This window comes from Bombina bombina, chromosome 3 (genome assembly GCF_027579735.1).
Source record: "Bombina bombina isolate aBomBom1 chromosome 3, aBomBom1.pri, whole genome shotgun sequence".
NCBI lineage: Eukaryota > Metazoa > Chordata > Amphibia > Anura > Bombinatoridae > Bombina > Bombina bombina.
In genome coordinates, this window is record NC_069501.1 from 509,643,351 (window position 1) to 509,661,405 (window position 18,055).

The following is an 18,055-nucleotide window of genomic DNA, read 5'->3' on the forward strand; positions in this document are numbered from 1 at the left end:
AACTTTAATTAGCTTTATTCTCCAGTTAATCAGTATATTGCAATTTAGCTGGTGCGTTAGTATAGCTGCCTAATTTAATATTGTATTTAATTTCAAAATGACCTGCAGAAAAAATTTGACTAAATAAATGTCATTGCAGAAAGTGAAACAAACTTCTGCCTCTGGGCTGAGATATGACTGAGGTGGGTGTGGTATTTATAGGTTTTGAGGTTTGGGAAACTTTACCGCCTCCTGGTGGGAATGTATATCGCATATGTAACAAATTGTGGACTCTCGCCACCATGAAAGAAATTAATTTATCAACTAAGTTCTTACATAAATTATGTTGTTTTTTTTAACACATCTTTAAATTTACAGGTCTTGGTGCTGAATTGGCTGAGCTACTAATGGAAGCTCAGCTCCTACAGGTTTCACTCCCCGAAATTCAAGAGTTGTATCAGACGCTTCTGACTCATCCCTCACCTGCAACTCCTGATCATAACCTTCCTCTTACTAGTCCTAGTAAGGATAAGGGCTCTTCAAAACCGCAAACAGACTGGACCACCACTCATTCTGAGGTAATCAGTTAAAGGGATTGAAAGTTAAAAAGTGAAATGTGCATTTACATTTGAAATACTTCCATTAGCAAAATTGTTTCTAGTAAAAGTTATAACAGTTTTTTTGTGGCATACGCACATATCCTGTAAGGGCTTGTGTACCAGTATTCAAGCACTACACCTTCGCCGAGAGTCAGTGGTGGCTTGTATGACACAAATTATGTCTTCACAGAAGAAATGCACACTACTGCCAGCAATTTAAGCAGCCATGGTGTTTCAATACTGGTGCACAGCCCTCACATTTTAGCTAATGGAAGTATATTGCAAAAAAAATTCCCAAACCCCAAGAGCTCTATAAAACACCTTACTGATAACTCCCAAGGCAGAACATACTGCGATGTGCGATCTCATCACAGGAAAATGTACTGTTTCTGCAGAATTTTTTTTTGCCTGCACTGTTAATTTCTGCCTTCAGGTGTCACTGTTCCATTCTCTCTTAATGTAAATATTTACTACGTTCCTCTCTCTTCAATTTCCTCCCTCTTTCTGAACTCCAGTGCGGTACAGGGTAACAGCACATTGCAGAAAAGGTAAGTCAGGGCTTGAATTTATTCTAGGAGTCTAGGAGCTAAACAAAATACTTAGGAGCCAGATTTATTTATGTTTTTGTTCTTTGTGTGTGTACTGTATATATGTATCTGTGTGTGTGTGTATCTCTTTGTGTGTGTGTATGTATCTGTGTGTGTGTTACTCTGTGTGTGTGTGTTACTCTGTGTGTGTGTTACTGTGTTACTGTGTGTGTGTGTGTTACTCTGTGTTTGTGTGTATCTGTGTGTGCATGTTACTCTGTGTGTATCTGTGTGTATTTGTGTATGTATCTGTGTGTGTGTGTATGTATCTGTTTGTGTGTATCTGTGTGTGTATGTATCTCTGTGTGTGTGTATGTATTTGTGTATGTGCATGTGTGTCAATTTCCATCTAAAGGGGAGGAGAGTCCACGGCTTCATTCATTACTTCTGGGAATAAAGAACCTGGCCACCAGGAGGAGGCAGACACCCCAGCCAAAGGCCTAAATACCTCCTCCACTCCCCTCATCCCCCAGTCATTCTTTGTGGTTATCCATGCCTTACCACGTTCTGCTAAGCGCACGCGTAGGGCGCATCACCATGGCACGGCCCAAGGGTTATCTACGCCTATGGAAATATCAGAGGCATTATACGATGACGAGGCCCACTCCGACTCTTCGGAGGAGGCTCCTTCTGGGTCGGAGTCTGTGTCATCTCATCCTCCGGCGGCGGAGGAGCCTGACTTTAGGTTTAGGAAGGAGAATTTGCGCTTTTTGCTGAAGCAAGTGCTTTCTTCTCTGGAGGTTCCGGAGCCGAAGCTTCCGGAGCAACCTTCGATTCCTAAGCTTGATAAGGTATAGAAGGACAGGGTGGTGCCTCAGACCTTCCCGGTTCCTGTTGTTATGGCTAATATTATTAAGAATGAATTAGAGCGATTAGGTTCTTCCTTTTCCCCTAATTCTTCCTTTAAGAAACTGTTGCCCGTTCCAGACTCTCAACTCGAGCTGTGGTGGACTGTCCCTAAGGTGGATGGTGCTATCTCTACTCTCGCAAAGCTGACAACTATTCTTCTCGAGGATAGTTTGTTTATTAAAGAGCCCATGGATAAAAAGTTGGAAAACATGTTAAGGAAAATGTTTCAGCACACAGGGTTTGTTTTTCAACTGACAACGGCTGTAGCCGCGGTTGCCGGAGCTGCGACATATTGGTGTGAATCCCTGTGTGATATGGTTGAAAGGGAGACTTCCATCGATGAGATACAGGATAAGATTAAGGCGTTGAAGGTCGCAAAATTATTCGCCTAAACGCAAAGGTTTCAGGTTTCTCCGTTTTAGCCCGCAGGGCACTGTGGCTAAAGTCTTGGTCAGCGGACATGACCTCTAAGTCGAGGCTGTTGTCCCTGCCTTTTCAAGGAATGATTCTGTTCGGTTCACGATTGGATTCGATCATATCCATGGTTACGGGAGGCAAGAGAGCTTTCCAACCGCAGAATAAGAAGGCTAAGCCTATAGGATCTACTTTATGTCCCTTTCGCTCACACAAGGCCCAGCAACAGCAGCCCGCCACGAAAGCGGATCAGTCCAAGGGAACTTGGAAAACTGCTCAGTCTTGGAACAAGTCCAAGCAGAACAAGAAGCCTGCTGAGACTAAATCAGCATGAAGGGGTGGCCCTCGACCAGTCTCCTGACCAACTTGGGGGCAGATTGTCTCTCTTCTCCAAAGCCTGGTTGCGTGACGTTCAGGACCCTTGGGTTCTGGAGGTTGTCGTCCAGGGTTACAGGATAGGGTTCAGGTCCCATCCGCCCAGGGGCAGATTCCTCCTGTCTTCAAGTTCGGAAAAGAGAGAGGCCTTTCTAGAATGTTTGAGGGATGTATCCTCTCTATGTTTTATCGTACCAGTACCCCGAACAGAAAGGAGTCTAGGGTACTATTCAAAGAAGGGCACGTTCCGCACGATTCTGGACTTAATGTGTTTAAACAAGTTTCTGGCTGTTCCATCATTCAAAATGGAAACTATCAGATCTATTCTGCCCCTAGTTTAAGAGGGACAGTTCATGACGACAATAGACTTGAAGGATGCTTACCTTTTTGTTCCAATTCACAGGTACCACTTCAAGTTCCTAAGATTTGCGTTTCTGGACCAACACTTCCAGTTTGTGGCTCTTCCCTTCGGCCTGGCGACGGCCCTGAGAGTCTTCACTAAGGTTCTGGGATCGCTTCTTGCAGTGGCCAGATCCAGGGGCATTGCTGTGGTGCCCTATTTGGATGACATCCTAGTCCAGGCGCCATTGTTCAGCCTCGCAGAGGATCATTCGAGGACTCTTCTTTTATTGCTCCAATCACACGGTTGGAAGATCAACTCAGGAAAGGGTTCCTGGTTCCCAGCAAAAGGGTGGAGTTCCTGAGTACGATAATAGACTCTATCCATGAAAATTTTTCTCAGAGCAACAACGCAGGAAGATTGTGTCCAGCTGTCTTGCCCTTTAGTCCTCAAGCCCTTTGGTGGGTCAGTGCATGGAGATGACCAGGCTCGTGGTTTCCAGCATAGACGTCATCCCTTTCGCCAGGTTACATCTCAGGACTCTTCAATTGGGCATGTTGAGACAGTGGAACGGCGATCATTCAGATCTATCACAGCGGATATCCATGGATGCTGGGCCCAGGGACTCCCTCTCTTGGTGGATCTGTCCGGAGCATCTGTCCCTGGGGACATCCTTCTTGAGACCGTCCTGGGAGATTGTGACCACGGATGCGAGTCTGGCAGCATGTTTGGGGTGCCAGAATGGCACAAGGAAAATGGTCCTGGGAGTAGTCTCTCCTTCCGATAAATATTCTGGAACTTCGAGCAATTTACAACGCTCTGAGGGCGTGGCCTCTTCTGGGGTTGTTCAGCTTCATCAGTTTCCAGACCGACAACATTACCTCGGTGTCTTACATCAATCATCAGGGGGGAACGAGGAGCTCCCTAGCAATGAGGGAGGTGTCTTGGATTTTGGAGTGGGCGGAGTCCCACAACTGCTCGCTCTCAGCGATTCACATTCCAGGTGTGGACAACTGGGAAGTGGACTTTCTCAGCAGGCAATCCTTCCATTCGGGGGAATGGTCTCTTCACCCCGTAGTCTTTGCGGAGATTTGTCTCAGATGGGTAATGCTGCCAGATAGATCTTATGGCATCCAGACTCAATTGCAAGCTACCCCGATACGGGTTCGAGGGATCCCCAGGCAGAGCTGATAGATGCCTTAGTGGTGCCTTGGAGATTCAGCCTAGCTTACATTTTTCCTCTGTTACCACTTCTACCTCGTGTAGTGGCACACATCAAGCAGGAACGAGCTTCGGCCATCCTGATTGCTCCATCGTGGCCGCGGAGGACGTGGTGGGGATGTCATCCTCTCCACCATGTAGGTTACCCTGTCGCAGGGATCTGCTGGAACAGGGTCCCTTTCAAAATCTAGTTTCTCTGAGGCTGACTGCGTGGAGATTGAACGCTTAGTCTTAGCCAAGAGAGGTTTTTCTGAAGAAAGCCAGTCACTCGTTGCATCTACCATAAGGTGTGGAGGACTTGTCCTGGTGTGAGAAGCACGGATATCCTTTGCACAAGGTGAAGGTATCCAGGATTCTGTTTTTTCTCCAAGAAGGTTTGGAGAAAAGTCTTGCTGCCAGATCCTTAAAGGGACTCGCTGAGTTTCCTGACATCCAATCTTTTGTTCATTCTCTGTCTAGAATCAGGCCTGTCTTTAGGCAGTCTGCTCCTCCATGGAGCTTAAACTTGGTCCTTAAGGTATTGCAGAGTATTCCATTTGAACCTATGCATTCTATTGACATTAAGATTCTGTCTTGGAGGGTTCTCTTCCTGTTGGCTATTGCATTGGCATGCAGAGTATCTGAGCTGGCTGCCTTGCAATTCGAGCCCCCTTATCTGGTTTTTCATGCGGATAAGGCTGTTCTTCGCACCGGTTTGGGGTTTCTTTACAAGGTGGTGTCTAACCGTAACATCAATCAGGAAATAATTGTTGTTCCTTTGTGTCCTAACCCCCCTTCTTCCAAGGAGAGATTGCTTCATAATCTGGATGTGGTTCGTGGCTTGATGTTCTATCTTCAGGCTATGAAGGATTTCAGACAGTCTACGTCTCTTTTTGTGGTATATTCCGGGAAGCGCAAGGGGCAGGGGGCCTCTTCTACTTCTTTGTACTTTTGTTTGAGGAGCTTGATTCGCTTGGCCTATGAGACAGTGGGGCATAAGCCTCCTCAGAGTATCACGGCTCATTCAACTAGAGCTGTGGCTTCGTCTTGGGCCTTCAAGAATGAGGCCTCTATGGAACAGATTTGTAAGGTGGCTACCTGGCTCTCCTTACACACTTTTACAAAGTTTTATAAATTTGACGTTTTTGCTTCTGCGGAAGCTGTTTTTTGGAGAAAGGTTTTACAGGCTGTGGTGCCCTCAGATTAGGGTCCGCCTTTTTACCCTCCCGTTTTCATTGTGTCCTCTAAAGCTTGAGTATATGTTTCCCAAAAGCAATGAATGAAGCCGTGGACTCTCCTCCCCTGTAGATGGAAAACATAAATTATGCTTACCTGATAATTTTATTTTCATCGTGGGTAGGAGAGTCCACGGCTCCCGCCCGTAACTCCAGTGGGTGGACCTAAATTTAATTTATTTTCTGGCACCATTTATACCCTGATATTTCACCTATTGTTCCTTGTCCCCTTGGCAGAATGACTGTGGGATGAGGGGAGTGGGGGAGGTATTTAAGCCTTTGGCTGGGGTGTCTTTGCCTCCTCCTGGTGGCCAGGTTCTTAATTCCCAATAGTAATGAATGAAGCCGGATAAGCATAATTTGTTTTCCTCCCCCTTCCTGAACTCCAGTGTGGTACAGGGTAATAGCACATTGCAGAAAAGGTAAGTCAAGGCTTGAATTGATCTCATTCGGATGGCCAGTTGCCAACCTTGGATACTTCCGTTTAAACCAGACCTTCTTTCTCAAGGCCCATTTTTTCCATCAGGATCTCAAATCATTAAATTTGAAGGGATGGAGATTGAACGCTTGGTTTTTAGTCATAGAGGTTTTTCTGACTCATTGATTAATACTATGTTTCAGGCTCGTAAATCTGTCTCTAGAAAGATTTATTATTCAGTCTGGAAGACCTACTTTTCTTGGCATTCTTTTAAAATTCATAGAATTTTATTATTTTTTCAGGTTGGTTTGGATAAGGTTTTGTCTTCAGTTCTTTGTTAGGACAAATCTCTACTCTTTCTGTTCTTTTTTCACAGAAAGATTGCTAATCATCCTGATATTCATTGTTTTGTACAGGCTTTGGTCCATATCAAGCCTGTCATTAATTCAATCTCTCCTCTTTGGAGTCTCAATTTGGTGCTGAGGGCTTTACAGGCTCCTCCGTTTGAAACTATGCATTTTCTGAACATTAAATTACTTTCTTGGAAAAGTATTGTTCCTTTTGGTTATTTCTTCTGCTAGAAGAGTTTTTGAGTTATCTGCTCTTTTTTGTGAATATCCTTTTCTGATTTTTCATCAGGATAAGGCAGTGTTACTTCCTGATATTCATCATTTTGTTCAGGTTTTGATTCGTATCAAACCTGTCATTAAGCCAATTTCTCCTCCTTGGAGTCTTAATTGGGTTCTGAAGGTTTTTCAGGCTCTTCTATTTGAGCATATGCTTGCTCTGGACATTAATTACTTTCATGGAAAGTATTGTTCTTTTTTGACATCTATTCAGCTAGAACAGTTTTTGAATTATCTGTTCTTTCTTGTGAATCTCTTTTTTTCTGATTTTTTTTTCATCAGGATAAGGTGGTTTTTGCTGTCCTCATTTCAATTCTTACCTAAAGTTGTAAATTCTAACAAACATTAGGGAGGAATTATTGTTTTCCTAAGACTTCTTTGGTGAGATTCTTACTTTCTTTGGATATGGTAAGAGTTTTTGAAATTCTATGTTGAAGCTATTCAGATTTCAGATAGACTTCTAGTCTATTTTTTATCTTTTCTGGTTTTAGGAAGGTCAAAAAGCTTCTGCCATATAGTTGGCATCTTGCTTAAACTTTTGATTCATCATGCTTATTTGGAGTCGGGTGGATTCCCTCCTCGGAGGATTACGGCTCATTCTACTAGGTAAGTTTCTACTTCCTGGGCTTTTTAAGAAGGAAGCTTCTGTTGATCAGATTTGCAAAGCAATGACTTGGTCTTCTTTGCATACTTTTACTATGTTCTACCATTTTGATGTTTTCTCTTCTTTAGAAGCAGTTTTGGTAGTATGGTACTTCAGGCAGCTGTCTCAGTTTGATTATTCTGCTTATAATGTCAGTTTTTTTTTCATTATAAAAATTGAAACTTTTTGGATTTGGGTAGTGGATTAATTTTTCAGCGGAATTGGCTGTCTTTATTTTATCCCTCCCTCTCTAGTGACTCTTGCGTGGAAGTTCCACATCTTGGGTATTTATTATCCCATACGTCACTAGCTCATGGACTCTTACTAATTACATGAAAGAAAACATAATTTATGTAAGAACTTACCTGATAAATTCATTTCTTTCATATTAGCAAGAGTCCATGAGGCCCACCCTTTTTTGTGGTGGTTATGATTTTTTTGTATAAAGCACAATTATTCCAATTCCTTATTTTTTTTTTATGCTTTCGCTCCTTTCTTATCACCCCACTTCTTGGCTATTCGTTAAACTGAATTGTGGGTGTGGTGATGGGTGTATTTATAGGCATTTTAAGGTTTGGGAAACTTTGCCCCTCCTGGTAGGAATGTATATCCCATACGTCACTAGCTCATGGACTCTTGCTAATATGAAAGAAATGAATTTATCAGGTAAGTTCTTACATAAATTATGTTTTTTCTCTCACGCATTCCAGCAAACCCAGTAAAGGCTCAGGCTTTCCTTAAGTGTGTTTCAGACCTGGAATTATCAGGGATAATAATGCCAGTTCCGTTTCAGGAACAGGGTCTGGGGTTTTATTCAAATCTATTCATTGTCCCAAAGAAAGAAAATTAATTCAGACCAGTTTTGGATCTAAAGATTTTGAATCGATATGTAAGAGTACCAACTTTCAAGATGGTGACTATAAGGACTATTCTGCCTTTTGTTCAGCAAGGGCATTATATGTCCACAATAGACTTACAGGATGCATATCTTCATATTCCGATTAATCCGGATTACTATCAGTTCCTGAGATTCTCTTTTCTAGACAAGCATTACCAATTTGTTGTTCTTCCTTTTGGCCTAGTGGCAGCTCCAAGAATCTTTTCAAAGGTTCTAGGTGCCCTACTCTCTGGTATTGCCGTGTTTCCTTATTCGGACAATATCTTGGTACTCGCTCAGTCTTTACGTTCTGCAGAATCTCACACGAATCAACTAGTGTTTCTTCAAAGACATGGTTGGAGGATCAATTTACCAAAAAGTTTTTTGATTCCTCAGACAAAGGTAACCTTTTTAGGTTTCCAGATAGATTCAGTGTCCATGACTCTGTTTCTAACAGACAAGAGATGTTTGAAATTGGTTGCAGCCTGTTGGAAACATCAGTCTCAGTCATTCCCTTCAGTAGCTATGTGCATGGAAGTTTTAGGTCTCATGACTGCAGCATCGGACGCGATCCCCTTTGCTCGTTTTCATATGAGACCTCTCCAGCTTTGTATGCTGAACCAATGGTGCAGGGATTATACAAGGATACCACAATTAATATCCTTAAATCCCAATTTTCAACTTTCTCTGACTTGGTGGTTAGATCATCCTCGTATAATTCTAGGGGCCTCTTTCGTTTGTCCAACCTGGACTGTGATCACAACAGATGCGAGTCTTTCAGGTTGGGGAGCTGTTTGGGATCTCTGACAGCACAAGGGGTTTGGAAATCTCAAGAGGCGAGATTACCAATCAATATTTTAGAACTCCGTGCGATTCTCAGGGCTCTTCAATTTTGTCCTCTGTTGAAGAGAGAACCGTTCATTTGTTTTCAGACAGACGATATCACAACTGTGGCATATGTCAATCATCAGGGTGGGACTCACAGTCTCCAAGCTATGAAAGAAGTATCTTGGATACTTGTTTGGGCGGAATCCAGTTCTTGTCTAATTTCTGCGGTTCATATCCCAGGTATAGACAATTGGGAAGCGGATTATCTCAGTCGTCAGACTTTACATCCGGGAGAATGGTCTCTCCACCCAGATTAGTTTTCTCAAATTGTTCAGATGTGGTGGCTTCCAGAAATAGATCTGATGGCATCTCATCTAAACAAAAAACTTCCCAGGTACCTGTCCAGGTATCCTCAGGCGGAAGCAGTGGATGCGTTGACACTTCCGTGGTGTTATCAACCTGCTTATATTTTTCCGCCTCTAGTTCTTCTTCCAATAGTGATCTCCAAAATCATCATGGTGCAATCGTTTGTGCTGCTGGTGGCTCCAGCATGGTCTCACAGGTTTTGGCTATTCGTTAAAACTGAATTGTGGGTGTGGTGAGGGGAGTATTTATAGGCATTTTGAGGTTTGGGAAACTTTGCCCCTCCTTGTAGGATTGTATATCCCATACGTCACTAGCTCATGGACTCTTGCCAATATGAAAGAAATGAATTTATCAGGTAAGTTCTTACATAAATTATGTTTTCTTCCTCGTGTTGAAAGACCCCACCATGTTTTTCTGGTGATGGTTTATTTCTTTTTGCATATCTCTTTCCTGCTCCTATTTTTGTGCTCTTAAAGGACCACTCCATGCAATAGAATTGCATAATTAACAAGTGCATAATGAAAAGACAATGATTTAACACCTTCTCTGAATTTCAAATAAGCAGTAATTTTTTTTCCGACACATTTATTTTTTCTCCCATTTTCCGGCCCCTTGTAAACATGTGAAAGACATCAGCCAATCACAGCCGAGTATACGTATACCCTGTGAGCTTGTGCACATGCTCAGTAGGATCTTGTTCCCCAGAAAGTGTACTTATAAAAAAATTTTGATAATGGAAGTAAATTGTAAAGTGTATTAATTCTGCATGCTCTTTCTAAATCATAAAAGTTAATTTTGACTTGAGTGTCTTTTCCTAACTGTTTTTGCTTGGCTAAATGTCAGACTAGTTTCCACTAAGGTGGGAGAGGGGGTTTTCTAGAGCTCTTGGGGGTTGGGAATCTGTGCCTCCTACTAGTGGCAGCGAAGAGTAATTCCCAGGAGTATTGGACAGTGGACTCTCAACACCATGAAAGAAAGACATTTCTTTCTAATGACACAGTGAGTCCACGGATCATCATCAATTACTGTTGGAAATACCACTCCTGGCCAGCAGGAGGAGGCAAAGTGCACCACAGCAAAGCTGTTAAGTATCACTTCCCTACCCACAACCCCCAGTCATTCTCTTTGCCTCTCGCGCAAGGGGGAGGTGAAGTAATTAGGTGTCCTGATTAAGATTCTTCTATCAAGATTTGTCTTATTTTTAAGTCGGGGCAAGATTTCTCTGGCCCTCCATAACAATTTGGGTATAGCTGTACTCCACGTTAGTCTCTTCAGCAGGGCTGTGGTGACTTTAAAGCAGTTAGGAACTTGTAAAGTTGGCTTTGCTGCGTTTTCCTAACATGTTGCTGCCCTGGTATAGAAAGCCTGAGTAATCTTACTCTGTCTTTCTTTTTACACAGGTCTCTCTGAGGAGCGGCATCCTCTCAAACTTTGTGAGTCGTCTGACTGCCGGACGGCTAGAATGCAGGTAAGTGCCTTTTGTTCTTCTGGAGCTAGAAGGCTGGCACTGAAGGGGTTAAGACCCTCTCCTTTTAAATGGGACACTTCCTTTTTGGATGATACGGCAAATGCACAATGCATGAGACAAATGTAGACTGTTATCCTCCTTCACAAAGGGAAGGAGTTAACTACCAGTTATCCCCAGCTCCATGGTTCGTTACATAATAGGAGCTGTGCGAGGGTGCCAGTGTCTGTTATACTAGTTTTTGGATATAGCTCTCAGGTTTGATCCCTGACATAGGGGTTAAAATTGCTGATTTTAAGTTTAATATACCTCATAGTAGAGGGAATTACTCGACGGAATAACGTTTTTTCCGTGCCGACTTTTGGCCATGCCTCCTCTGCATGATGGAGCTGCGCCATTTTAGAGGGGTTGAGAACGGAGCGGAGCTGATGTTCTGCCTGCCTTCTGTTTAGATGTTTTTTTCTATGCGGTTAGTAGTCTTCGCGCTGGGAAAAATAATGGATCAGTGTATGTGAGGGTTATCCCTTAGGCATCCGATTTTTAAAGTCATTGAAAGAATAATGATTAAATTGTTTATGTTCTGCTTTTTCCCAGAGACAGTGAACCTATTAGGGTCGGTGAAATTTTGTTTTCCCCTACCTTGGTAGCACTTTTTTTATTTTAATGCTGTAAAAAAGCTATTTTTTTACTGTTACATATTTATACATTTGTGTAGCTTAGATTTCCTTCACTTAAGGAAAATTTATCTTAATCCAATCAATTGTTTTATTTTGATAACGTATGGAACAGAGGTCTGTTACTAATATGTTTAGATTTTTTAGTAGTATCTATAATGACAGTGTAATTTTAAATAATTTTATATAATGTAATCCCAAAGTTATTTTAGCCTAATGACTCCCTGGTTGATACTGTTTAGGCTATGCCACAGCTTCTCCCCAGACGTCCCAAGCCTTTTTATTGTTTCACATGCACTCCCTGTGGTTCCTCTCAGTCTCCTGGAGGAGTTATTTGCCGTCAGAATTGTATGCCCAGGTATCTTCTGGCATCTGTGGCGTTATCTGCTTTTCCTATCTTAGAGGGAATATGCAAGAGGAAATTAATGAATGAGATAGTAAGGTTTCTGCTCCGCTTGCTGCTACACATATTATCCTTCTTTGAGGAGGAGGATTGCCGGTAGCATCTGAGGGTTAAACCTCCAATTCGGACAGTATAATTCCGTCATCTTGTGCTGAAGTAGTTCTCTTCAGATTCAAGCCTGTACTCCTTTGGATATAATAGGAGGGGTGGCTACTTGGTAGTCTTAGACTTTCCGAGGTTTAATATATATACTAGGATTCTTATGTGAAAAGTTTCTTGTTCTCAACCATGCTAGGAGAATTTTCTCAGGTATGGGAGAAGTCAAGGATCCCTTTTTTTCCATCTCCTGTCCTGTCCAGGGTGTGTCATGAAATATGAGCCGTTGCTATTCTGGCTCAGAGGTCTTCAATCCATATAAAGGATAGATGCTCTTTTAAGGATGGAAGCCTTTATGGACAAGTGCGACATCCTTTTAGTGCAACGCCTTGTCTATTTACATTGGAGGTCTCCATGAGGAGATCCAGGACAGAAAAGCTGTTAGGCTAATCTTTTATGTCTGTTACTTCCTTTGTCACTTCAGGAAGTCTTCACCTTTGTCTTCCAAGCGGGAGCAGTTCAGGTCCTCTTGGATACCCAGTCAGTCTTGGATCAGAGGGAGGTAATTAAAATCCGCAGATGATTATCATGGAATCAACTACTTCCTTCCTGGAACATGTTCCACTTTCTCTGGATTATCTGTAGACCAGATAAGTAGAGAGGCGTTCTGAAAGGTGTTCAGGATCTTCCTCCCTGGGAGTGAATATTTTCGTTCCAATTTGGAACAGGATTTAGTTTCTTTTTCATGCTGTTCGTGGAAAAGAAGGAATTTTCTGTCATAATTTAGACGGTGAAGTCTAACCATGTTTCTCAGAGTAACCGGTCTTCAAGATGGAGACTATTCGCTTCATTCTTCCTTGGTGCAAGAGGCTCAGTTTATAACGACCTTAGTCTTTAAGGATGCGTAGGTTCGCATTCAATTATCTCAGATGTCTGAGCCTTTCCGGCAAAACTCCTTCAGTTGTGGTTCAACAATGGCTTTGCCTCAGCTCTCAGTGTTTTCTCTGTTTGGGCTGCAATTCGGTTCTGGGATTTTCAGGGGCGTCCCTCCTGGACATCCTATTGGTTCAGGCGTCAACTTTCTACAAGCAATGGCCGGTGAGGTAGCTCAGTTGGTAAATGCCCTGACTACAATAAAAAACAAAAGCTTGTTTAAAAGATCCAAGGTCTCAGGTTGAATTCCCAGCAGGGCCGACTCAGCCCTTCATCATTCCAAGGTCGATAAAATGAGTACCATTAAATTAAGATCTCATTCAGAGGTTTTTGTTGTTTTTTCTTAGTTCCACGAATGGAAGTGGAGCTGGAAAGGAGCTCCCCTGTCCCATCTACAAGGGTAGTGTGCTTAGGAACTATATTGATACTTTATCGATGAAACTGTCTGATGGAGGTCAGAAAAGCCAAGATCCTCCCTCTTGCTTTTCTCTTCAGTCTACTGTTAGGCAAGTAGTTTCTGTGTATGGAGTTGACTGGTCTGATGGTGGCTTCCATGGACATCATTCCCTTGATCGATACCGTTTGAGAGTTCTGCAGTTGTGCATGCTCAGACAGTGAAATGGGGATTGTCCGAACTGTCTCAGAGAATCTAGTTCAGCTGAAAGGAGTCTCTTCCCGTGTCGGCTTTATCGGGTTCTTCTGTCTCAGGGTGTCTGCGATCATTGAAAGCGTAGGGACTCTGGTCCTGAGGGAAGTCTGTTCTCGCCTTCATCATTTGGAATGAGAGCGATTTTCAATGCCCTGATGTTTGGCCTCAGTTGTCTTTAACCCAGTTTATTGGGTTCCAGTCAGACAACATGGCCTCTGTAGCTTTCATCTTCCTCCAGGGAGGAACTATGAGTTCCTTTGTCATGACGGAAGTTTGCAGATTTTTATCTGTGGGCGAGTGTTCAGTTTGTCTATTTGCCATCCACGTTTTTTGGAGTGGACATCTCAGAAGCGGATTTCTGAGCACACAGATTTCCCATTCCGGGGAGTGGGAACTACTTCCAGAAGTGTTCTCCAGTTTATCTACCAATTGGGGGTTTCTAGAATTGGTTCTGATGGGGTCTTGTCAGAACTTCAAGTTTCCTAGCTTCTCTTATAGATATTGTGTCAGTTCCTTGGAACTTCATTTTGGTATATCCTCCTTTCGGTTTGTTCTTCTTCCGCAACTCATCGTTCGGATTAAGTAGGAGAGTGCATTGGTTTCTTCTAGCTCCTGCGTGGCATAGCAGGATCTGGTAGGCGGATCTAGTGGAGATGTCGTCTCTTCCTCAGTGGTAACTTCCGCTGAGGAAGGATCTTCTGCTGCAGGGGTCCTTCCTTCATTCAAATATTGTTGTCTCTGAAGCTGTCTGCTTGAGGATTGAACGCGTTTGTTAGCTAAACATGGGTTTTTCTAATCGGTTATTGAGACCACGATTCAGATTCGAAAGCCTTTCACTGGGAAGATTTTCTTTACGATTTGGAAGGATCCCAAGGATCTTATTATTTTTGAGGAATGGTTTTATATGTTAGTATCCTCAAGGGTCAGATTTTGGTACTTCCATTCCGCTGCTCAAGTGTTGGGCTAACGTGCCGGTTGTACAGTCCTTTTATCAGGTGCTGGTATTAACCTTGTTCCTAAGGGTTTCCTTCAGGCTCTGTGGGAACCTATACATTCCATAGATTTAGGTTGTTAGCTTATAAATGTATTTCTTCTGCTCGGAGGGTTTCCGAACTCTCAGCTTTGCAGTATGTTTTTCCTTATCTCGTATTCAGGCAGATAAGGCAGTTCTTCGTACCAGGTTTGGTTTTCTTCCTAAGGTTCCTTCTCTCTGTCTTAATTCTTCTTATCATAAAGAACATCTGTTGCACAACTTAGATGTTGTGCGGGCCTTTAGATTTTATTTTCAGGCTTCAAGGGACTTTCGTCAGTTATCTGTATTGTTTGTTGTCTTTCTGGATAGACATAAAGACTAGTAAGCTTCCTCCACTTCTATTTCTCTCTGGTGAGAAGTATTATTAGTAGGGCTTATGAGCCTGCTGGGCAGCAGCCTCCTGAGAGAATACAGCTCTCTTCTAGGGCGGGTTTTTTTCTTGGTCCATCAAGAAGGAGACCTCTGTAGAACAGATTTGTAAGGCGGCGACTTGGCTTCCTTTGTTGATTTTTTCTTCAGTCTATAAATTTTATTCTTTTGCCTCAGCTGAGGTTTTCTTCGGGAGAAAGGGTTTTCAAGCAGTGGTGCCTTCTGTTTAGGTTACCTGTCTTGTCCCTCCCTTATCATCTGTGTCCTCTAGCTTGGGTATTGATTCCCAACTGTAATTGAGATAATTTATCTCAGCAATAACTTTTTTTTAATATAATTTATTCTAAATCTTGCAACAAGATCCTGAATGATTTGCTCTTGGTTAAATCTTTTCAGTTGAGGGTTACGGTATAGAAGTGAGTGATTAGGTGCTTAGAGCAATGAAATGGTTAGATATATCAAATGGAACTGCACGTCCCCTTCCCTTAAATCTCCATTAATTATTATTTCTTATTTGTTTTTGCATATCTTGTAGCTTGTATCAATTCTGGCAGTTTATATTGTGGAATAAAAATGCATTTGTTCCCACAAAAAATGTGCATTTCATTCTATTTCATGTGTCGGACAGAGATTTTTATCATAAAGAACATCTGTTGCGCAACTTAGATGTTGTGTGGGCCTTTAGATTTTATTTTCAGGCTTCAAAGGATTTTCGTCAGTCTTCTGTATGGTTTGTTGTCTTTCTGGATAGACATAAAGACCAGTAAGCTGCCGCCACTTCTATTTCTCTCTGGTGAGAAGTATTATTAGTAGGGCTTATGAGCCTGCTGGACAGCAGCCTCCTGAGAGAATTACAGCTCTCCTCTAGGGCTGGTTTTTTTCTTGGTCCATCAAGAAGGAGACCTCTGTAGAACGGATTTGTAAGGCGGCGACTTGGCTTTCTTTGTTGATTTTTTCTTCAGTCTATAAATGTTATTCTTTTGCCTCAGCTGAGGTTTTCTTCCGGAGAAAGGGTTTTCAAGCAGTGGTGCCTTCTGTTTAGGTTACCTGTCTTGTCCCTCCCTTATCATCTGTGTCCTCTAGCTATAGCGCTGCGGAATCTGTTGGCGCTCTACAAATAACCGATAATAATAATAGGGTATTGATTCCCAACTGTAATTGATGATGATTCGTGGACTTTTTATGCTTACCTGATGAATTTATTTATTTCTTGACACAGTGAGTCCATGGCCTTCCCTGTGTTTTTATAGTTTTTCTTTGTTATATAAACATCAGGCACCTCTGCACCTTGTGTTATTTCCTTTCTCTTCTTTCCCTTGTTCAAATGACTGGGGGTTGTGGGTAGGGAAGTGATACTTAACAGTTTTGCTGTGGTGCTCTTTGCCTCCTCCTGCTGGCCAGGAGTGGTAATTCCCAACAGTAATTGATGATCTGTGGACTCACCGTATCTAGAAATTTATCAGGTAAGCAAACATTTTGTTTTATCAGGTAACCATACATTGTGTTTTTCATCTTTTTAGGTCCTAAGTTGTACAGCTAGGAAGGACAAATCTTGCAGTGCTGAGTGGAGGTTAAAGCGTGGCCATGAGGGTGCTGGACACAAAATGAGGAAAAAACCCACTCCCTGTAAAAAGAGAGTAAAAATACCACAGTCCAAAGATTTGTATTACCATGAGGAGACCAAACCAAATGATTCTCAGTGGTCGTTTACTTCAGATGAATCAGATGATGACAATGCCGTTTGTCCAGCAGATCACTGCCAGGAACCGGAAGGTGATGAGGTGAGATTAGAAATGTTGTAAATACTAGCTAAATCAAATATAGATCTCATGGAAATGCAGATGTGGATACAGATGATGTAAACTAGTGTGTTAGGACTGAGTGGGGAATGTATATGTGAATATAATGATTTCTGATTTTGCTCTTTCTTGTAGGTAGACTGGGTACAGTGTGATGGGAGCTGCAATAGATGGTTCCATCAAGTCTGTGTTGGTCTCTCTGCAGAAGCAGCTGAGAAGGAAGACTATATGTGCATTCACTGTAGCAAGATTTCTGCTGAACATAAATGATGGCAGGCAGACACTATCCTCCAGCACTCAAAATAAAAATTCAGGTCTTTTTCACTTTGATGGCGCAGGGCAAAATTGACATTTCCTGGAGCTGTGGATTTCCTTTTTCTCCTTTTTGAAGATGTTTTCAGGTTTTCTTTTATTCTAATTAAGCTCCAGCTCCAAATGGTGCTACTTAAACATGTGCTGCCCTCTCTGCCTTCCACAGAACTCTTGAGAAAATATTTTTTTTGGAAATTTTGTAAAGTTTTTTCTTTCAACAGTGCAGCTCTTTAGTTAATGATCTGGTTTTTCATCTCAATTTTTTTTCCTTCCCTTTTGAGAGGAGCTTCTTCTGCAATCCTCTTTTTGATACCTCACATCAGTGATACATAAGTTCGGCAGCCAATAGCAGTCTTTCAATGAGTTGATATTTTTAAGGCACCGTGACTCATACTTATGGAGACTCAACTCCTTCTCTTGAAATATTAATTTGGAATATACAGAACTTATTTTCAGTAGGATAATTTATCTCGGCAATAACTTTTTTTTTTTTTTTTTAAATATAATTAATTCTAAATCTTGCAACAAGATCCTGAATGGTTTGCTCTTGGTTTAAACGTTTCAATTGAGGGTTACAGTATAGAAGTGAGTGATTAGGTGCTTAGAGCAATGAAATGGTTAGATATATCAAATGGAACTGCACGTCCCCTTCCCTTAAATCCCCATTAATTATTATTTCTTATTTGTTTTTGCATATCTTGTAGCTTGTATCAATTCTGGCAGTTTATATAGTGGAATAAAAATGCATTTGTTCCCACAAAAAGTGTGCATTTCATTCTATTTCAATAAGAGGAACCTGCCTTTAATCCCATATAAATTGTGAAAACATTTGTGATGCAAGACTAAAATGCGTTATACCTACCTGTAAGCCACATATACTTTTTTTCAAAGATGCTATGTTATGAGAAGAAATTATCAGATCTTTGTTGTGAGGTGGAATATTTCCTGGCCCATAAAGGGGGGAAATAGTATTCATTTTATTATTG

General features: G+C 41.9%; 1 protein-coding gene across 1 annotated transcript; it reads left to right on the forward strand.

The window, feature by feature from the left end:
• Window positions 1-333: 333 nt before the first annotated feature.
• LOC128651751 (lysine-specific demethylase 5B-like) lies at window positions 334-17,832 on the forward strand. The gene is made up of 3 exons (XM_053704736.1): window positions 334-557; window positions 16,479-16,739; window positions 16,893-17,832. Exons 1-3 carry the CDS (start codon window positions 387-389, stop codon window positions 17,025-17,027), a joined length of 567 nt encoding a protein of 188 aa, XP_053560711.1. The 5' UTR covers window positions 334-386; the 3' UTR covers window positions 17,028-17,832.
• The last annotated feature ends 223 nt before the right edge of the window (window positions 17,833-18,055 follow it).

What these genes read in the sequence shown, in the direction of transcription:
- LOC128651751 (XM_053704736.1), top strand. Translation starts at nt 387, where the DNA reads ATGGAAGCTCAGCTCCTACAGGTTTCACTCCCCGAAATTCAAGAGTTG. An exon ending in GGACCACCACTCATTCTGAG is followed by an intron (nt 558 to 16,478) that starts GTAATCAGTTAA and finishes TCATCTTTTTAG; the next exon opens with GTCCTAAGTTGTACAGCTAG. An exon ending in AGGAACCGGAAGGTGATGAG is followed by an intron (nt 16,740 to 16,892) that starts GTGAGATTAGAA and finishes TCTTTCTTGTAG; the next exon opens with GTAGACTGGGTACAGTGTGA.